The sequence below is a fragment of the Orbicella franksi genome, chromosome 7 (genome assembly GCF_964199315.1).
Source record: "Orbicella franksi chromosome 7, jaOrbFran1.1, whole genome shotgun sequence".
Classification (NCBI taxonomy): Eukaryota; Metazoa; Cnidaria; class Anthozoa; order Scleractinia; family Merulinidae; genus Orbicella; species Orbicella franksi.
In genome coordinates, this window is record NC_138151.1 from 19,345,485 (window position 1) to 19,368,824 (window position 23,340).

The window sequence follows — 23,340 nt, forward strand, 5'->3', positions numbered from 1 at the left end:
CGTCTGAAAATATCGCGTCGACTAACTGCCCCTAGGCCCTGGGTCTCCTAGGATGACCTTTTTTCAGCTACAGGTCAGGGCTACAGAGCAGCGGGAAAGCTTCTTGAGCCGACTGTACGCGAGGATGAGCAGCAGTTTCCTTCTCAAATTCAAGATGGGGACGATGGGGACGGTGAGTACTAGCCTACGTGGGTACGGCTACACGTAAGCTGATAACAGGACAGGCGCATTAAAAACTGACATCAATTTGTTTTTGTACGATAACAAATTGTCAGATTGTCCGCTCTCGTTTGTTGACGCATCGCAAAAATTATGAATTCATGTGTCTGTCCGCTTATTGACAATAAAAATTCGCCAGTGAGCGCGCGAGAATTTCTGCGGTTATCGTAAAAAACACGTCAACAGTCACATATTAGCGCGGCCTGTGCATAACAAACACTCCGATATAATTGAACACTAATTTGTGACCAGAACCAAAAAATATGCCAGTCAAAAGTAAATTTCAAAAACAAAAATAAGTAAAAAAGTAGTCACTCAGTCACCGATCGTCAGGTGTCGATGAGCCCACGATTCACCAAAACTAAGTGTATCATCCAAAGTAAACATGCGTGATGTTCGTCGCCGGAAAATACGCGTTGTTAGAAGATTGTAATGGAGGATTTTGTTAAAAAGATATTTAAGCTCAAGTTAACTTATTGACGGAAATGAACAAGTTCGAGGCGTAAGTGTGCTTGCTGTTGAGTTTCATCCTGCTGCAGTTTCATTTTAATCTTGTGATCAATATGACTCGTTTTTTTGTCATAACAGTCTCAAGTTTGATGATTCAAATAATGGTGACAGTACCGACGATAAGGAGGACGAGGAATGTGATTCAAAAAGCGCGGTGAGTAAGAAAATATAATACAGTCTGTGCACAGTCCTGTTTTAATAATTTGCTTCAATTTGGAACAACGAGGAATTCAACAGTAGTAACTATTCTTATTCAGTGAGGTAAAATTAAGAGGCTACTTAACAAATCGAATGTGGTTTAGCGTGGTCTGTACTCTTATCGACAACGATACGCGTCATCACAGTGGTCAAAATGTTGTGGACTCACGAGGTGCAGCCAACACAACGACTCTTATTGACAATGGCAAATTAGCCAATCAGATTGCGAGATTAGTGGCAATTGTGGTAAAAATATTGATCGAGTTGAGCTCAAGTGAAAACATATAACTTTAGTAACATAACTTCCCGGGTACTGCTGGAAAATTGGTTGCAGGTGTGTGGCGAGCTTCTTGAAATTCCTATTATAGTGGAGCTCTGGCGGCCCGAAGGGCGGCCAAGCGGAGCCCCCTTCTCATGTGGGAAAGAAAAAGAAACCCACGAATGAATTTTCTCAAGGTTTTCATGGCTAGCGGCATTGCTTGTGGGCGCGTATGCACGACGACGACGGCGGCGGCGGCGGCGTTGCCCAACATGCCAGCTATACTCCAGCTAATAGGTTGACAGAGACATGCACCCTCGGTTTGTAGCGTAACCCTTTGATATTGGACATCCATGTTATGGTCAATTGACATCTGTCATAACAAGGTATCCACTGATCAGTATCGTGTGACCATATCGCAGGCTCAAGTTTAGAGCTCATCGAGGTCACATGTTTTTTTTGAAGTTAACCGCTGACCAAGTGCTGGTTTTCGATTAGATTCCGGGCTCATGTCAGGTTAAGTTGGTGGCCGGGTCGTTCGGAATTCGGTTAACACTAACCCAGGATTATAAAAGTTGACTGAAGTATAATTCTTCTTGTATACAAATGTTTTTCACTGCTTTTTGTGTATTTTGATGACCTTGAGATAATTGAAACTCAAAACAGAAGGCCAAACCACAGAAATGGAAAACTCCACCATAAAGTTTCAAAACTCAAATTAAAATTCTTGCTTATCGTGGGTTAGTGTAATCGGGCTTTGAACAACCCGGCCCAGGAGCTCCGCTTTTAGGCTTGGCTAAATCTATATATTATTTGGGGGATGCTATTTTGCGAGCCTGCGAGCCAGAGCCTCGAGCTGTGAGCTGCGTGTCTCTTTTTGCGAGCCCTGAAAGATTCCCACCAAAAAAATCCAAAAATGGGCATAATGCTCTAATATGGTATTTATTACATGCTTCCATTATGTCAGTAACCAAGGGAAATTGAACGACATTTTCTGATCAAACCAGGCTAACCAAGAGGAATCAGACTCTTACCATTTTTTATTCCTTTTCCAAATTCCCTACATAAGTGAAGAGCAGTAGGGCTGTGAACTGGTTTGTCAAAAACAGAATGGCAAATTTCGGTCGGACTGGTCCAACGGGAATAATTAAGTGGACCACCTCCAGAGGTGATTCTGAATATTCCGGTTGGAAGAAACCAAAATGGACCTTTCCATTTTACTTCCAACTGAAATTTCAGGAATCTTTGGCATAATAGTAAACACCGGCGGTCTTCATGTGTTGGTGCACTGTAGCATGGCAATTGAAGTGATGGAGAGTTTTCCTCTCTTTTTATTTCTACCAATTAAGCAGATATTATAGGCCAGACATTTTTCCCATGTTGCTTTTTGGTAGCTGCAAGCAAGGTAAACGGAAGTGTCATGACAGCGTGACATTTCATAAGTTGACAGCTAGGTTCGAGATTCGCAGTCGTCCACTCCTTCGATTTTATAGGGGAACTATTAAAAAAGGCAATTAAGAGCCTGGCTTCCTGAGAGTCAAAACAATGGACAACTGGGAGCCAAAAAATAAATAAATAAATAAATTATGAATCTTTTGTGGTGGTGCTTCTTGATATATCACATTTATAAATACCTAAAATTCGCCTCACTTGAATGTTTCCCTGTTTATATTGTGTGGTTCCAGAAAATATCCATACCCCCTATGGAGGATCACAGAAATTCTAAGGGGTAAGGGGTCTGAAAGAGGTAAATTTCCGTAGGGGAGGGGGGCTACTCAAAGAATTTTCTTTCCAGTGGGTGTGAAATGCGATTGAATGAATACTATCGTACTTTCCCAATCGATTCAGTTAACTAAACCGACAGAAATGTTCCATCCATTGAAATAAACGTTAGATTCTTTGTCATATATTTTCCATTTTTCTTCCAACATTGTACAACAGATGGCAATCCGGAGCATCGTGTTTGTTGGACGTCAAGTTGAACAAAAAGCTGACAAAGAGGTGCAGCGATACTCGAACAATGAAGTTGATGATATTTTATACTTTGAACTTAGATCGTGCTGTATTAAGCTTAAACGCAGCTCAGATGCTTTTTCTGGCATTAATCATTGCTGTCAATTAAATGAGATTCGTACTTTGTTTATTTCGTTTGATACTCGTATAAAATTATTCGCTGTTTCAGTCTTGTCGTAACTAGGTTATCACATATTTTCATCATTATCCGTGTAGTTAATAGTTTGCTAAATGAGTAAAGTCAATTCAAAGCCATTTGTCTTGAACTACATGTATATGTAACATTGGACAGCGAGGGGCATCGGAGCAGTAGCCAAGATTTTATGTCATTTATAGAACGACTGAACAGTGCGTGTTTAACGTATGAAATGTATGACAAATTTTATTAAACTAAGGCACAAAATGAATTAACTATCATTTACAAACTACAGAGACAAAGCGTATGACTTAATTGATGTATTCCTTTGGTGAAAGAAGAAATACATGTAAAACGACATTTGGGAAACAGCTGTTTGGAAAAAAATGTTGCGTGATGACTTTACTGCGTGTGTAAAGTAATTTGATATGTTGTTTTGACCATTCATAAATTAAAACTTTGATTGGGTTATTTGAATAAGCTTTATGTATGTTCTGAGATTCTTGTATAAAAATGTCTTTTAATTTAATGAAGAAAAAGTCAGCTGCTATGCCATGTGGGAGTGAAGCGCCTCTAAGTCATATGTTTATTAGTTCAAATGCTGGTTCAAACATTTTAACATGACATGAAGGAACGTGCCACATCTGCAGTCCACTGTGAAAAGGTACGTCCTCGTCTACAATATAACTATAAACAGCTGCGGCTAAATTTTAGTACAGTAATTATTAATGAGTTGTCTCGTTATTTATGGATACGGAATTTCCGAGGGGTATGGGGGCGCCCAAGTAGAAAAATCATGGAAATTCTAGGGAGTGGGGGCAGTACCATGAAGTCCCCCTGGAACGGAAAATCCTGGGGGGTGGGGGGTCAAACTGGGAAAAAACCTTCCGTGGGGGGTATGGATATTTTCTGGAACCACACATTTGGATGTTAGTCAATTTTATTTAATCAAAATTTTGATACGAAAATTTGCTAGGGAAACTCAAAATTTCACTCATATCTGAAACTATAAACTGACCTTTAAATCCGTTTTGATAGGGACGGAAAAACTACTTGCGCGGAATTTCACGCATGAAAGAAAATCAAAACTTTTTGTTTCTTCTGCCAAGTGTAGCATTTACTGAGTAAAACGTTAACGTTAAATTAAAAACTCAAACAAAACAATTAAAACAAAACAGAAAAAAATGTAGTGGCTCGCAAAAATAGGCTTGTGGCTCGAGGCTTGTGGCTCGAGGCTCGCGCCTCGCGGCTCTGGCTCGCAGGCTCGCAGGCTCGCACATTAGTGATGCTCTTATATTTCAGACCAAAATTTGTAACTTTATTTTTCCTACCCCAGCAGTGTTCTGACCATATATGCACATTTGGACAGGATACCCCTAGATTTTACAAATAAATTTTCAGCAAAACTTGTCACTATTAATAAGTTAAATCAGCTGGTTTGACAGTCTCTAGTCTCTCTCATGAAACTGGTCAGAGTAAAATGTAGATTGCAGACTGCTCACTGCAGACTGCAGACCAGGGGTAAAACAGCAGGTTTCTTTTGCAGGTCACCGGTCGCAGGTCACATCAAAATCAAAAAGCACTCTGTAATACTTGCGATGTAAGAATTGCATGGGATCCCAAGAGGTTCATCGATGTTTCCATGCAACAAACCTGAGCTAAAAAAGTTTTACTATATACTTTTAATGAAAACTTTCTAGGGGTGGCTTATGTACTAAATGGGTTGAAATGTAGCTTTTGGACATGTATTATATATATTTTATCGTAATAAGACAATTCATTATGATAGCAAATGAACTGTTTTATTTAGAACTATCCTTTTGAAATCTTTACATTGAATATGGACATACTAAACATAAATAACAGTAGCCCATATTTGATATATCCAAATTCTAACATGACTTCAAGGCTTTTTGGTTAAAATTCCATATTCGTCTGGATGTTAAAAGACACGGGAATGTTTACAAATTCTGTGGAAGCGAAATGCACTCTGGGAGCTAGTAAATAATACACACCATTTATACGACAATGGTAGGGTTACACAACATTCATTTGAAAGTCAAAGAATACTCAAGTTGTGAGAGAGGGAAGTTCTGGTTTATGCTATTGTTTATGTTTTACCTGGGGGCAATATATCTTCCAACTTTAAAAAAAGTAATCCGCTTGTGGCAAATGAGTTACTATGCAAGGTTTTGGTTCACTCAAGTGTGTGTGTATCGTTTTTACATTCCTTCGTTGATTCGAATAGCTAATGTTGTGGAAATGAATCCTGAGCCTTGTTACTGTGTGGATTGTTCTAAAACTGTCACGGCTGACTATCATCAAGGTGATGTTTCACTGTTTGGAATGAGTGCTGGTAAACAATGTGTAGCAATGTGTTTGACTGCAGTTGTTTTCAATGATTATTGTAATGCATCTGGGTGTAGAGATTAACTAATTAAAAATTACTATCATAAACAGACGAACTCGGAGATGGGGTTAAAATCATATACTTCAAAGCTATGAAAACTTGTAACACCTGAAACACCAGGGAGAGGCGGGTGGGATTTTCTCACTTGCAAGGAGTCACAAGAGTGAACTATTCGATACATAGGCGTTCATCTAAAAGAACTTATCTGAACACACACATTGTTAAGCTATCCATTACAGAAATTCCGATCATATATTAATTAAACCTTTTAACCAAAATGTTAAAACTCTCAATGAAATATTGATGCAAGGCCATGTTCTGTATTCTCACATCAGTAATTTAGGAGGAGAGGACTTTTTGTTATTTTAAACTGATAAGATGCTCACGACATGTGCGACCCTGATCTTGCATAACTATGTTGCTGACATTTTAAGATCAAAGAGACCAATAATTGAAGCAGGTCATATCTTGCCTAATGGCCTTAAAAAAAACATTCTTTATTTTTCTTTTGTTGCAATGTCAATGAAATTAGATTTCACAACACAAGCACACTTCGTGCACAGAACTCTTGCTTCAACATTTTCGCAATTGTCACAAAACATTAACAGTTATAATTCTTCAGTATGGCCAACCACTTTAATCTGCACGAATTTCAACGCTTTCAGTTTTCATAGCATAGTGGAAATGACTTACAGCTGATTTGTCTTCAGCAGTGAAACGCACAGCCACAAGCAGCTTTGTCGTTACCTTCTAGTCTAGAGCAGCCCTCTGTTTCACAACATGAACATTCTCGGGAGAGAAAACATCTAAAAAGAAAAAGTCTAGCCAGCGTGAGCGATGATGCTTTGACAATGAGAAAGTGCTTTTCAGCCTTGGGCCAATAATATAATAATTATTATCAGAGTGGTATTGTATATCTTTTACATGTATGTCCCAACATGTGACCCTAATAACCCTCTGGGGGTAAATACCCCAACAAACTTGTGGGACAAAAACAAAAAAGGCCACAGCGTGGCCCATGCCTTTTGTGAGCATCTGTTTGTTTGTTTATATTCCAATTTTCTAGACAGAATTTTAGAAATAACAGTTGAATGTCATCACTTCTGCATGCATTGCATGCCATTTATTTTTTAACCAGAATGTCTCGAAGCCACGTTAGAATTTTGATATATCAAACATGTCTGTTATCATAAAACTGCATTGCAATAAGAATAATTGGCCCTTCACAATACTATGTCACCTGACCATGTTAATGGCATAAAGTTATGAAACAATTACGTAAATTTGTCCAACTAGCAATTAAGCATGATGAATATAAGGCCAGTTTGAATGTTTAGAACTTAAAGATGAATTGTTTAAAAAGAATTCTTGCTGGATGGCATAGTTTACTGTGTAGGTATGGCACATTTTTTTACGACAATTAACAAAACTCACCTTTTTAACTGATTTATCTCACTGCCACAACACCACATACTTGACTAACAGTGGCTAAACAATTAGCAAACAGTGGCTTGATAATGCCTTTTCCTTTTTTTTTGAAACTCAATCTGAATTAGAACATTGGAGATTGTCTAGCTATTATTCCTGGAATCTGTTAAAACCACTGTATCTTTATAATCAAAGTGGCTATGAGCCACTCAACTTGGAAAATGGATTGTCTGTAAACAGTGACAATTTTGATGCCACTGACGTGACGTTTTAATCCGTAGGTTAAATTGAAGTTAAGCACACTGGCATTGTTAAGACATAGTGCAAAACGCAACAGTAAGAGATTACACGAGGAGATGTAACACTGTTGGAAACATTCATGAAGTTATCGGTCCGAGAGACCGAGACAATTATAAGGAAAGTACCGCTTCTTGTCCAATCACCATTAAGCAAGTAATAATTCTCATTTTCATTCCTCTCATTTTTTTTTCTTTCTTTATCTTCCCAGCCAGTATCAGTGATTTTTTTCTCTCTTTGTTACCTTTTCTCATCTTAGAAATTAAAAAAAGTGCATTCAGCGTAGAGTTACTATACCACAAGGACAGCACCATGTCTCCTCTGCTCAACAAAGTTAAGCCCAGTTCGGTGGAGTTAGTACTTGGATGGGTGACCAAATATGAATACCCTGTGTTGTAATAACTGCAGTTTTTTTCCCTTCCCTTTTAAGGGCGATATTAAAGACTGCAGAACTCCCAGCCTGTTGTTCCTCATTTCGCCATGTTGGTTTTTACTTGTATTTATTTACAATATCGTATAAATAAACAGTGGAACACATCGTTCGAATTCTCCTCAATTCTCTTGACTGTTGATCATCTAAAACATTTAATCACAGCTTGAATCATTGGAAAATTCATACAGCTCATCAATTTTGTGACTTGCAATATCTTCTTTTTCTGCAATTAAGTATGGTTAAACCTGTATGAGCGGGCACATTCGGGAAATGAGCTATTTATATAATTACAGGTAGCTTCTATTTATAAAAACGTACATGCAAAAATTTATTCAATGTAGAGCATTTCTGCAGTAAGATATTGAGTACTTGCGTCAGAAATTCAAAGAATACCTAACTTGACATGATGCAAGTGACGGTAAAATGGCCTTAAAACGGCAGAAGTTCGAACCCTGGGGGGTGAGGGTGGGGCAACTCCTATATGAAAAGGTCAGGGATGCTTGTTGTCTCGGGTACAAATCAAGGATTTATGTCTCACTTAGGGTGTTGACAACGAAACATCACCATTTTAAGCTCTCAAAGTAACCTTTAGGGTGCACTGGAAGAAATAATAATTAAAAGAAACGCTCTCAGTCGGGTCTACAAGTGCGTGAGGGATACTTTCTTGAACACTGGCTAGTAATCGAACCTATTCCGTTTTAAGTGGTATCTTTTAGGGGTCTAATGAAGCTCGAGCAACTCCCATAGTAGTCTCCTTTAGGAGACTAATATAGCTCCTAGCTTCATTGCTGCTTCTCTACACAACAAACCAATACACATTATAGGGGATTTAAACTGTAACCTCTTAAATCCTGACTCTCTGACTCTCAGATGGTTAAAACACCAACTCGAGTGACTGCTTCCACAGAGACACTTATAGATGTTATTTTGTCCTCAAATGCGCAACAAGTCTGGGAAACTATCGTTAAACCGTGCTCAATGAGCGATCATGATATTGTTTTGCATACACTTCACTTGAAAAATCAATGTCAAAAGCCAACTTATGTTACAACAAGGAGCTTCAAACATTACCAGCCCGATCAATTTCTTGCTGACGTTTCGCAAGTACCCTGGTCCATTCTGGACGTTTTCGATGACCCTGAAGATAAACTGAACGCGTTTAACCTGTTATTCAACAATGTACTGGACGTACAAGCTCCCATCAAAACAGTCAAAATTTGTAGACGTCCTAACCCCTCTGTGACACCCGAAGTTCGGGACCTTATGAGATCTAGGGACCAATGGAAGAAGGTAGCCCAAAAAAACAAAGACCCACATGCTTGGTCTGTATACAAGAACCTCTGTCGTGAGGTCAAACATGAAATAAGGATGGCTGAGAAAATATTCATTGCAGAGCAGGTTGTAAACAACAAAAACAACTCTAATTGTCTCTGGAGAGCGATCCACTTGTGCATACCCAAGAAGGCTGCCTCTCAAAGGAATTATTCCAAAGTTTGACACGTTCCCTTTGGCCTGGAAAACAGCTGAAGTGACCCCGATACCCAAGGTTGGAGATCACGACATTCCAAACAATAATAGACCAATGTCGCTACTCCCTGTCCTTTCTAAAGTCTGTGAGCGCGTCGCTCACGATCAGTTTACGTCATATCTGCTCTCGAGAGGCCGTTTATCATCCAAACAAAGCGAAAATAAACAGTGGCATTCAATAGAAACATCTGTCATTCAAACAACTGACGAGATCCTAAATGCCATTGACAAAAAGAAACTAACTGCAGTTGTCCTTCTTGATTTAAGTAAAGCTTTTGACAGTATTGACCATTGAATACCTCTCGGTAAGTTACAGGACATTGGTGCATCCAGATCTGCGACAGAATGGTTGGGCAGTTACTTAACCTCGCGATACCAAGCTGTACGAATAAATGCAACTTTGTTGACCAAACTACCTGTTAGCTCTGGCGTTCCACAAGGGAGCATCCTTGGTCCATTACTCTTTAACATCTATGTCAATGACCTCCCTTCTGTTCCAGAAAATTGTTCGTCGCATTGTTACGTTGACGATACCAAACTACTCCTGTCATTTCAACTCCATGATCAGCACGAAGCAATAGCAAAGATGAATAAGGACTTGCTAAGTATTCGGAATTGGTGCTTTAATAATCAGCTTTTACTTAACCCAGATAAAACGAAACTAGTCATATTCGGCAGCCGGCAATTGACTGCTAAGGTTATTGACTTTAGGCTATTTTTATTGGGGAAGGAGCTCGAGCCCGTAAAGGCTGCAAGAGACCTTGGAGTCACACTGGACTCTAATTTAACCTTTAATGAGCATATTGTTTCCACTGTATCCTCATGTATGTCATGATTAGGCCAAATTAATCGTGTTAAGTATATTTTTGATAAACACGCCTTGATTATTATTATAAATGCCCTAGTTTTTGGTAAATTATTTTATTGCTCTTCTGTTTGGAGCAATACTACTCAAGCTAATTTGGACAAGCTCCAAGCAGTTCAGAATTTCGCTTGTTGCATTTTGTGCGGCGCTAAAAAATTTGATCACATAACTCCTTTGCAAAAAGACTTGTGCTGGCTACCAGTCAGGCAACAACTTTATTTCCGTTTTGCTGTTCTGGTTTTTAAGTGCATGACGGGATGTGCTCCAGAGTATTTGACATCTAAGCTCGTCAGAAGATCTGCCGTCTCGACAAGGACTACCAGGAACTCTCAACTTTTGAACATACCACTCTTCCGCACTGCTAGCGGTCAAAGGACTTTTCAATATAGAGCGACCTCTCTGTGGAATGAGTTGCAGCCTGAACTTAAACTTTGTCCACCGTGACGGATTTCAAGCGCCTAATCAGGCATGAGCTTCTTGATGACTGTTTTATTTAATTTTTATTCAACAGTTGTCTTCTTTTTAAGTTATCATTGTTATGTGTTTGGCTTTCTGCATTTTTAAATTTTGTAATGTAACATTGACTTTGAAAAGCCCCATGGGGACAAGCCCATAAAGTATGTATGTATGTATGTATGTATGTATGTATGTATGTAGGTAGGTAGGTAGGTAGGTAGGTAGGTAGGTGGGTAGGTGGGTAGGTGGGTAGGTGGGTAGGTGGGTAGGTGGGTAGGTGGGTAGGTGGGTAGGTGGGTAGGTGGGTAGGTGGGTAGGTGGGTAGGTGGGTAGGTGGGTAGGTGGGTAGGTGGGTAGGTGGGTAGGTGGGTGGGTAGGTGGGTAGGTAGGTAGGTATGAGTAACACTCAAATTTTGCGACAAGCATCCCTGACCCTTTAGATCTCACAGTTTGCGGATGATACAACCCTGATTCTTGAAGATACCACGTCACTTAGAAATGCCATGAGTATAGTTAATTCATTTGGAGTATTGTCCGGTTTGCAATTAAATAAAAAGAAAACAAAAGTCTTGTGGATTGGTGCTTCGAGCAAAAATAAGATAGAGCCTTTAAAATTCCAGTGTCCAAAAGATCCCATAAAATTCCTTGGAACTTACCTTTCCCACGATGCAGCTGCCAACAACAACAATAATTTTTATGTCAAAATAAGGAAAATGGAAACGAAGCTTAATACATGGCGGTCGCGGGACCTGATGCTCTTTGGAAGAACTATACTAGCAAAATCTCTAGGTCTGTCTCAGCTAATCTATACTGCCTCCATGCTTTCTGTCCCAGAAACAGTGATACAACAAACCCAAAGTAAACTGTTTGCTTTTCTATGGAAGAATAAGAGAGATAAGATCAAGCGACAGGTTCTGTTCCGCCCCTTATCTAAGGTTGGGCTAAGCTTTCCCTGCTTCAGGACTGTTGTAAAAGCGCTACGTCTCAGTTGGATAAGTAGACTCTTAAATAACTGTCATGACACCTGGACGGCTATCCCTAATTACTACTTCGATAAACATGGCGGGCTCCTTTTTCTTCTAAACTGTAATTACAGTGTCGAGAAACTAGACAGAAAAATCCCTCTCTTTTATCGAGAACTCCTTGATCACTTTCAAGAACTGCGTAGCAATTACAAAGATCCCTTGAAACGCGAATTCATTTTGTGGAACAACAGAGATATAACTACAGAAAACAAATCGGTCTTTTGGAAGGTGTGGCAGGATAGTAATGTTCTTTTTGTGCAAGACTTGCTGGACAATCAAGGTAATTATCTTTCACCACAAGAATTCAGCGATAAATATAACATCAAAGTTAACTTTCTGCAATACTACCAAATCACCTCAGCTATTCCCGCTTATCTCAAAAGTTATGCATCAGTTCACATGGACCTTGGGGATCTCAACTCAATTTGCGAAAACTTTGATTTCCAACTATCTAAAGATATCGCTCTCAATTTAACGAAAACTTTTTGCAAGCAGTTTTATAAACTTTTTGTTGAGGAAATCAAAACAGAACCTACTGCTATTAAATCATGGCGGAAAAATTGTCCTGAAGTTGCTGACAATGGGTGAACTGTATCCAAAACAATTATAAAATCACTCGGGATAATAAGTTAAGACAATTCTATTTCAAGTTGTTGCACAGAATATTAGTCACTAATAAAGAACTTAATCGATTTGGAATAACTGACTGTGTCAAATGTGTTCTGTGCGGTGAAAATGACTCTATTGAACATGCATTCTTTGATTGTCAATCTCTCTTGAAATTATGTGACGAGTCTCTTCAATGGTTCAATAGTTTACACCAAATCAATGTCAGCCTAACCCCACTACAATGCTTTCTCAATTTACCAACACCAAACACCAATCTTTCTGATAACCAAACAAAGGATTTGCGTCTTCTTCTGTTATAAAAATAACAAATAAAAAAAAAAAAATCCCTGACCTTTTCATATGGGAGTTCCCCCCCAGGGTTTCAATTGTCTAACAGGAAGTGCAGGAGTGATGGAGTGAAATTGCTTCACCACTACAATTTGGAAAATAATATTTTCCAAGGTTAAAAAGGAACACAAGAGCGAAACGGTCACTCGTTGGAAATTTCAAGATTGCCTTCAAGGCTGAAAACTGTCATTATCCATGGCCGGACCTGCAACCCATGACCTGCGACCTTTGACCTGCAAGAGAAACCTGCCGGAGGTAAAACGCAGAATGAGGGTAAAAATATTATGCAGACTGCAGACTAGGCAAGGGGTAAAATGCAGACTGTAGACTTTATAACTGAATCGTGTTACCATTTCCACCATTGAGAGTTAACTGTAAACAGGCTAACCTGAGCATTATTTAGGCTAACTTGAGTGGTATTCAGGCTAACTGGAGGAAAATGACATTTCAGAGCCTCATAAAAAATAAAAATTTCCTATGGGGGAGGGGGGGGGGCATGCCTCCAAATCTTACTCAATATCTTATATTTTAAATTGATTTTATTTAATTTTTCTATATAACATTTTGGAGTTATTTTTTTGTAAAAAAAATACCTCTTAGTCGGCGCGTCGGGTATGTTATGGACGGGTCAATGGGTGAGTGAGTGAGTGAGTGAGTGAGTGAGTGAGAGATGTATGTATGTCACACCAATCAGATTGGATCTACTATAAACAGCCAATCAAATTTCTTGTTGTAAAGGTAAACGGTATGTGAGAAGATTTGATTCCGATAGAGATCAGAACGGCCGTATTTATTCTTCTGTAAAAGAGGAGGAAGTATTCATATATTGGGTTTACTTCGACATTTTCTGTGGGTTAGGCTGAGGATTTTAGTTAAATGAACGAGATGAGCCTTGAGGTTTGAAACATTTCATGATTTAGTAGTATGCAAATGCAATGAGATACTTTTATTTTTAGTTGCAAAGGTAACTTGATAATTTTGTTTTTCACAAGGAGTAAATTCAATTAGAGGTCACGAATCGTCGCGTCTAGTTCTTAGGACATGTTTTAGAGGGGACGAGACTTCAGATTTGAAACAGTTCTAACGTTTACAATAGTAAGTGCGGGTAACGATTGTTTTGTTCTTGTTGCATGCAAATATAACGAGATATTTTTGTTTTTTAGTTACAAAGTGTAATTTGACACTCTTGTTTTTCACAAGGGAGTAAATTCAATTAGAGCAGACAAATTGTCACCACTCTTTCCCACGAGATGTTTGCTATCTTTAGTAACAAATGGTAACTTAACACTTTTGTTTTTTATATGGGAGTAAATTCAGTTAGAGCTGACAAGTTATCGGCTATCGTTTCCAGGATATTAAACAAAAAAGAAGCTTTTGTTTCTGGATGGTTTTTACGTCTCTGCAGTAGCAGTTTAATAGTTTTATTTGATGACATTCATTTCAGTCCGATATGTTTAAAGGTAAAAAGTATGAAAATTGTTCAAATGTTCTTTGAAGACTGCGTGGCACCAAGTTAAAGTGCAATTTAATTAAATCAGACTTTCAACGTGTCAGAGGTTTTTTTCTCTTTCTTTCTATTTTCCGTGAAGTTGTGCTGTGTTGTGTTGTGTAAAAAGGTAAACTTACAGTGTACGACTCGTATAAAATGCGAAAAAGTCTCTAAATTAACTTGAGTATTTTTTAGCAAAAATTCCTCTTGGGGGTTGGAAGGGTTATGTGATTGGTGAGTGAGGGAGTTACGCATGTGTGCGTGTCACACCAATCACAGTGCGGGTTGTATCAAAGAACGAATCAAATTGCCTGTTAGAAAATAAGATGGTATCTACATTAATATGGAGACGTGTCAGATTACTGTAGTTTGTTCAGTCAAACATTTTATGGCTTACTATTTAGCTATCTTACTATGACTGATGTAACATTGCAACCAAAAAAACTTGTCAAATTAACCAAATCATTACTGTACCATGAATGCTTCTATCTCCAACACTTCACACAAAAAAATAACTCTTGCACGCCTTGCGTGCCTATGTTAATATTTACTGTAGAATATTTTGGTTGAAAAGCCCTGTAAAGGGAGCTTCAATAAAATGTATGCGATGTTAATCCTGGATACTTAGGTAGAACAATTTTTTGAGAGTGCTTGACTTAACAGGAGCGGTAACTATAATTTTGTTGATTAATTCAGATCCAGGCTTCAGATGTTACCAATTGCTTTATTGCCACAGCTCTGTTTCGTATCGCCAAGACTGACCATGCTCATCAGGCAACATTAGCGTGTGACCATTAACTGACAATGCTGGTGATGTAATGCAAATACAAATGTATGCAGTGCCAGTAGTTAGCATGCGCCTCTTTGTCACACTCATGTTACGTTATTTGAAAGTGTAAATCGATTTCTGTGGGGACATGAACTTGCCAATCTGTGCCTTCAAGAAAAGTTTTGTTATCACTTTTAGAAAAGATTTATGCAGCCTTAAGTATAAGCTTTTGCATCATGTACAGTATGTGATATGATTGGATTAAACTGGGCTATTGCTATTAAAGGAGGGACAATATTTAAGGTGGCATGGTCAGATTTTTGAGCAATGATACCATTCAACTTTGAGTGACTAGAGCACCACCATTATCATTCCAACAGAAAATCGAATGTTACTGGTGTGCTAGAGAAAGATGAAAGTCTCAAATGGGGTACATTTCACCAGGATCTGAGGTACCATGGCAAAGAAATGATGCCATGCCCCATTTTACATAAGACAGAATAACTTGACATCAGGGATAATTTTGGGAATACGACGTCGGGATCTTGGACTTGACATACTTGTCTTAACGATGATGAAATTTAAAAAGAATCTGTGACAGGATTTTCGAGAAAATTATGAGTGAGGTTTCAAGGTGTCAAAATACAACAAAAGTAAAACTGTTTTAAATGTTATTGTAAACTATGTCCGCAAGAGTTGACTTCATGTAAATGGTATTCTGGTCTTAAATGAATCTTATAACATCTAATTACCTCGTGTGAAAATCTCAGAGAAATCGCTCCATTTGACTTTCAGAAACATTCGCTTGAATATCAACTGGTGTGGGGTGTGTTTTTTTTGCTTTCTATCAAAAATTGCCCCTAAAATTGTTAAACCAGGCGGGAATTAGAAAACACCCAATGAATTTTTTTTTAGAATTGTCCCACAACAAGACTAATTCATATTGCTATTATTGTACATTTATTGTTCATTTCTTAAATTCATATTACTATTATTGTACATTTCCTCAATGAGATTAATTCATATTGCTATTATTGTACATTTCTGTACATTGCTTTCCAGCGCTTTTCCGAAGCATGCTAAAATATCCCGAGCTAGCACTACAATAACAATAAAATATACGTCTTGTTTCTGTTTCTGTTTATGTTAAACACAAACAAGACATCCAGCATAGTGATTTTCCGCTTGCGCTCACTGCTTCTCCTCGGCATGGCTGCATGAACATTAGATGAGTGAAAGTGGGACATATATTTTTTAGCATGCTTTGTGAAAATTGCCAGAAAGCAATCGCATGTTTTATGAATTCATGATATACAGAAATGTACAATAACATGGTGATTCGAGACTAAAGAACATTATAATGAAGACAACAAACAACATGAGTGAAAATCAGTGCAATATTTTCCTGGGTCGAGGCTGAAAAATAGCAGCCTTGAAATGTTTCAATTAATTTGAAACTCCGGTATTACGTTGAACATGAATTAATCTCATTGAGGGTGGAGTTTAAAAGAAATTTAATGACCACTTTTTTAATATTCGCCTCAGTGTAAAAACATAGCCAATTTTTGACAAAAAAGCAAAATAGCTACCTTATTCAAGTTCATATTTTTCGAAATCAAATGAAGCGATTTTGTTCCACTTTTCAGGAAATGTGGTTCATGTGTATAAAAATAACATGTGCTCCAAATACGCTTCCTGTAAGCCGGGCGAACATATACTAGAGCAACTCGATTAGATTTGTTTCATGTTAACAGTTGAAAACTTCAGCCAAAGATTTCTCGAAATTGCTCTTGTAGAATTTGTTTAAACTCGCTACACATCAGGCATACCATCTAAACTACAAGCACAGTAGACAGTTTAGAAAGAAAACCTCTAGATTTCAAGAAAATTGAACATGAGGAAAAACAGCAATGACGTCATTGCATTGCTGGTAACTCCAATTTCAATAAAATACATGTACACGGCACCCAAAACTTTGGTCTATCCCTAGCAAGAGTGTGGATATCAATCTACTGTATTATGTTTTAGTGCGTTTTGATTTATATTTAAAGGTGGAAGGTGTCACTATTGAAAAATCCAGTCAAGCAATCTTAAGAGATTAGGTATTGATGGAGTCAGGCTAAAGGAAGGTCTATATAATATAGTTATAATATAATATCAAAACTGACCACAGCAAATTAGATTTGTCATATTCCCAGTTTTTGCTTATAGAAGTATTTTGTTGGTCTTCATTGAAGACCATCTATACAAAACCTCCAACTATATCATAAAAGGGATAGAAATCTCTTAAGAGATAGACATATGACTTTTGATGGGAGTGTGGGTGATTTGGTATGGTCATTATTTTTTTTTTTTGACCCTTTCACACACTAGGAAATATCTTTCTTGGGATGTGTGCTAATGCACGGTATTTTTTCTCCATTTAACATGCTTTTTTTTCAGCTGAACGTAAATGTATTATTTTTTTTCAGCAGTGGTAGTTTGCATGATGGGCAAAATCGCATTTTGCAAACTCGCAACCCATACCTTAGCTTATCTCATTGTTGTAAACAGCCACCCTTGGCTATGATCACAAACACATAAGAAAAAGTTATTATTATTATGATTATTTTGATTAATTCATGGTTATTATATGACAAAACCAAGAGCACCTATTGTTTTATTTCAAAGGAAAGAAGTGATGAAGGGGTCAATGGTGATGGAATTTCAGAGGAAGAAGAGAGACGAAGTAAATTTCAGACTGAGGTATGTTTTGCCAATTTATTTTCATTAGTTTGTAGATTATGATTCATCAATGTTAGATACACTTCTTTGACATCAGTTTAATATCTGATGACCCTTCAAATGCAAATTCACTTACTTTAATTTACAATTGAGATGAATTGATAAAATAATGGAGGAAAAGTATCACTCCTGTAAGTTTTCACTGGCAAGTTAACTTTAATTAGTAGTTGTTGTTGATCATGATTTTGCAAGAATACTTTAGGGGCAGATACAACTGGATATGGTCCATTTTCTTCAGAAATCAATTGATTCAGACTGTTGTACTTTACTTTAGCTGTGCGGCTTAACTTTGCACATACATTTCTATATATTGCCAGATTATACTCCTAATAATTAAGAACTTGTTCAGTGCTAATTCCAAGTTGATTTTTATGTTTTCACAGCAAAAATGTCCACTAAACTATCCTACCTGGAGTTATGCTTACATTCAACCCTTGCTTTCTGGTATACATGTAGACACATTAACTCAAGTTTCCTGCCTCTTTTTGCCGAGTTATGTGGTCTTTAAGTTTTCTCCAATTTTTTGTTCCCCTGTTTCCATGGGTAACATCTTATTATCTGTCAATGGCATGGCTGCCTCTTACACTGTACATGTATTTTGGGTTTATGAGTTTTGAAGGTCATGTTGTTTTGCCTATGAGTTGAACTTCATTGAGCTTCAAAGTTCCTCGAGGGTTATGCATTACAGTAATCTGTTGTTCTTTTTCACATGCAAAAGTCCCTTTCTCTTGTGCACTTCTAATAGCTCAACAACACACGGTCGTTTTGTCCAAACTGTAAACCTGAATTCAATAAGAAGTAAGTTCTCTGTTTTGTCCTCCTTTAGCTTGTTTGTTTCAGCAGATATTCTTGTCTTCACATCTCTCTGGCCCTGCAGTTCTTATTATTATGATCTTTCATATATTCACGTGCAGTGGTTCATAATTTTCCAAAGACCTAGAAAGTCAAAACTTCGCCCTTAGTGATGTTTGATGTATTACTTGAATATTTATTTGACTTATTAATTACTTGAAAATAGGAAGTTGTGATCCTGATGGATAAAGCCTTGAGGTTTTTCTTTTAAGTGATGGTTTTACATGTTTCATAGCTTGAGAACAAAGTTGTGACAGTTGGTGAAGGAGAGCATCCTCTGCAATGCCCATATGCCTTTTGGTTTTCACGGAGAGCACCAGGAAAACTTCAGTCATCCACCAATTATGCTGACAATATTAAGCTGGTTGGAAAGTTTGCATCTGTAAGTTTGCTCTTTTGTATACAGGGTAACGGTGGACCTTATGGTTGGTGAGCTCAACTCCAGAGCGAGCCCTGGCCGGGGACATTATGTTGTGTTCTTGGGCAAGACACTTTACTCTCACAGTGCCTCTATCCACCCAGGTGTATAAATGGGTACCGGTGAATTTAATGCTGGGGGGTAACCCTGCAATGGACTAGCATCCCATCCAGGGGGGAGTAGAAATACTCCTAGTCACTTCATGCTACTGAAACCAGGATAAGCTCCAGCCTGATGAGTTACTAGGCTCATATGCAGACTTTACCTTACCTTTTACAGGATAATGCTTTTTACTGGTAGTAGCATGTTAAAAACATGAAAACAAGTTTCTTTCATATGTGGTACCAACACCTGTGAGTTCTTTTAGCAAAACAAAGTTAATTGAAGGATTTCATGCAAAAAGGGCGTATATCGCTTTTAAAGCCAATTTTCATTTTTTGCAGGATCAAGCTCATTCTTGGCAGACTGACTTGTTTTGACATGAAAAGCATCATTTCATAATTGTTTTCCTTGATTTGTGCTTTGTTTTGGAGAAATAACATGTGCAAAGAACTCAGTTTTCAAAGCAGCATCTTTTGGAGCAAATCCTTTGAAGGTGGATTTGAATGCAACGCAAACTTAATGGTTACTTTTAGCAGCTTTGACAGCACGGTTGTTTTTAAATAGATGTTTTGATTTTTGAAAGAAGTAGAGAAATATACTGGATGAAAAAATCAGCTGACCTTGTATTGAAGCGGTGTCATGACAAAACAAACTCAAATCCGGCCTGTTCAGTGCTTTATTTGCTTGTGCTAATGAAGCAACAGTAAGAGATTAGCGTAATTATATGAATAGTAAAACTTGTATCGGTTCAAACAACTAGCGGCAAATGCCATGCTTTGGTGACTTCATCGTTTAGCAAAATGATAATCTAGCCTATTGAGGTAGTGGTCTACCAATACCGTGCATGCCATGTCATTTCAATCAAGATTCTAATCAATTTGATTAAAAAACAATGGTTAGTATTATTAATCATGAGTTGTCCCCAATGTACAAGGTTTCAACCTATGAGTAGATTCCTGGAGAATTAATTGAATGTATTAAAAATCGCAAGTTGTGTTAGTTTTGGTTATAAAATCACTCCAAAAGGCAAGTGATATTAATACATGTAGCAAACTTAGCAGATGGCATTCCTCTTTCAAGGTTACAGTATACCTTCAGGTCAGCAGTTTTCTTCAAATCTGGATTTTTGGGTCAAAGTAGTGGTCAAAGAATAATCTCTAATTCCTGAAAAAAATTTTTGAAAAAGACTAAATATTGGTGGAGAAATGGCGGCTTTACGTTTTCGTCGGAAGTAAAAGTTTACATCTTGATTGACAGCCCTATGGCACGTATGCAATCAACCGAGACGATTTTCACAGGAATTACCCGTACGGATGTCACGAATTGACTACTCTTCAGTTGATCAGCTTTGTTGTTCTGACTACCAAGCAGTTTTGGTAATAGGTGTAATTCTATTAAGTTACAAGTAAAGGTAGACCACGTTAAAAACATGGACCCGTTTGAAAAAGCGAAAGCAGTGAACAACAAGTGAAAATACATCAATGAGTGAAGATGTGAAAGTTCACCACATGGATGAAGCTATAGCTATCGTATAAGGCGGGCAAAAAAATCGAGGGAAGAGAAAAGAAAGGTTATGTAAAAATTTGGGAACTTGACAGCAATAACAGGGATGTTGACAGAGACTCCGATGAATCCGATATCGACGAATCGTTGGACTCATTGAGACCCATTGAAATATTATCCATGCACAGTTGACCATGCACAGTTGCTCCGTCGCGCTTTCTTTTATTTGTTTTCTTGGTCCAGCCTCTCTAGTGTTTGTATCCTTTTTCATCTTCCCCATTTTGCCAGAGTGACCAGCTTCAAGAAAAACTGAGCTACAGAAAAATTATTTCTCCACCTTTGGCACCTTGAGTGCATTGCAAAACACGTGGGTTTCACTAGGATGTTAACAGTAGTAAACTTTCCCTGCACTGATTGGCTCAGTTATCTGAGAACCCAGTTGAATGCGTTTGTGGGCGGAGTTTGTTTGCAAAGCAGAAGATTTTTCTTACGCTGTTTTCTCGAATATTTTTTTTTTGCTTGAAGCAGACACTTTAAAGAGTTATAACTCAAAGGGAATTTGTTCAATTGCCCTCAAATTTGGACAGTAGCTAGTTTAACATATAAACTACAAAAACGTGTCTGCGAATTGTTAATTTCGAAATATTTTTTCTTCGAGAGCGATTTTTGTACGATCACTCTACATTTTTTTAATCCTATTTCGAAAATGTTCTGTAATTTTTTACTGCAATTAAATATGGCAAAATGCAGACACATTTTTTAAGCGCTTTGGGCCCTGAAACCGAGGAAAAAATGAAATTGGCGAAAAACAAAAATCACTTTGACTTGTAGCTCACAAGGTGATTCGGGCGCTTGCATTTAGTGGTTGTGAAAAACTTGACAATTCATTTTATTTCAAAATTCTTGGAATAGTTTGATAGCCAGCTCTATAAGCTTTAATTTGATATAGGGGTTTAGGTATCTACCGCTTAAACTCTACGCGCTACATCGCTTGCACGCGAGACACCCCTGAAGGTATACCGTAACCTTAAACATTCATTTTGTTTTATCTCCAATCAACTACATGTAGAATTACACTTCTGCAGTCTGTCATTTGCATTTTTTGAAAATCATTTGAAAATATTTTTTGGTTGCTTTTGTTGCGAGTGTCGGTGATAATTTTTAATACTGTCGGTGTATTTAATTGACAAATTATGTGAGGAGAGATTAACAGAAACAAGAGCAATTGCTGTTTGCTTAGTCTTGCTAATAACATGTACCACACACTGTATAATCATGTAATTTTCATTTTGCCAGGTTGAACAGTTTTGGGGATTGTACAGTTACTTTGTGAGGCCAGGCGATTTATCAGGGCATAGTGACATTCATCTATTTAAGGATGGGATTAAACCCATGTGGGAGGTAAGAGTGGTCCCAAACTCTTCATGATATTATATTGGACCAGGTAAAGTGCTTTGAACGAACAGCCTAGAATGATACATGTAATTAACAGTTATTCCATGTTATTCATTGAACAGCCATCAGTTTCGTGTGGTAGTTGAGATAGTGCTGTGCCACTGGTGATTCAGAAAACTAGTTCCAAATAGAAACAATGTTAATGATGGGTGACAGGTGACATATATAGCTTTTTGGAAGAGCACAATAGCGAGTTTATCATTTCTTTTCATGTTATCGTCCAAAAATTAATTTTATCTTAATTAGATATTGTTAATGTTTTATAATTTTTTTACCCAAATTTATCTTCAACACCAAACAATTTTTTTAACCAATTTCATTGTATGCTCAACATAGAACCCATACCCTACACGTCTACATGTACCTCCTGTAATCAATTACATGTATATGAAGCTGCTGGGCCCTAAAGAGGTTCCCTTTTTGAGGCCACACATGTAAGAAAAGGTAGAGAATATGTGACTTCCGGCATAGAAAAGGGTTCCGACATAACAAATCATCACAGCAAAAACTGGTGTACATGTATTTAAACTAAATGACCACATACAGTATGTGCGATGCCTAAATGCCTGGACGCATGCTGAACTTTTTGTGCAACATTGCACGTAGCAAGTTGCAGGCTGTCCACCTTTGCAATGATGTGAGCAATGGTGCAGAGAACATGCATGTCAAGCACTATTAAAATATTAAAGAATACTGTGCAATAAAACAAAAACTTCAGAACTCTTTTTGCACCATTGTGGTTATTCACTATCCAGCAACCACATGTTTTCTTAGTCGGGGCTGAGGGTTTTTGTTAATAATAAGAGAGAGTATCAACATGTAACACTACATTACTACGATGCACCAACAAGGATATGCTGGATGCAGAATGAGAGCAAGCAGATAATCTATAGATTTAGCCAAACCTAAAAGCAGAGCTCCTGATTACAATAATTAACCATAAAGGAAAAGAGATTTTTTTTTTTGAATCAGAAACTCAAAAAATGATCATTTGTGAGCATGTAATTTTTCAGTGTGTGGTTTTGCTATTTTTTCCGTTTAAATTTAACAAATTATACCCAATAAGTGTAGCCAAGATTGTAGAAATTACGTATGCAATATATCAGGGACTTCCCAAGAGACAATTCTGCAAGAAACATGTCAGAAGAAAAGTCAACAATGAGCCAGGGGTTAATTTGCACCAAAATTTTGTCTTTGCACTTACTCCCTCCATCTCCCCCAGAAAAATAACCTGA

The 23,340-nt window shown here is 37.7% G+C and overlaps 1 protein-coding gene across 1 annotated transcript in view; it reads left to right on the forward strand.

Annotated features, from left to right (window-relative positions):
* The first annotated feature begins 616 nt into the window (after window positions 1-616).
* Window positions 617-23,340, forward strand: part of LOC145492436 (eukaryotic translation initiation factor 4E type 2-like) — a 78,113-nt gene continuing 55,389 nt past the window's right edge. The window contains exons 1-5 of the mRNA XM_081471880.1: window positions 617-721; window positions 808-883; window positions 17,662-17,736; window positions 18,863-19,009; window positions 21,947-22,051. Of these exons, the coding sequence (XP_081328006.1) occupies window positions 705-721; window positions 808-883; window positions 17,662-17,736; window positions 18,863-19,009; window positions 21,947-22,051 (420 nt within the window). The 5' untranslated portion in view covers window positions 617-704. The remainder of the gene's footprint in view (window positions 722-807; window positions 884-17,661; window positions 17,737-18,862; window positions 19,010-21,946; window positions 22,052-23,340) is intronic.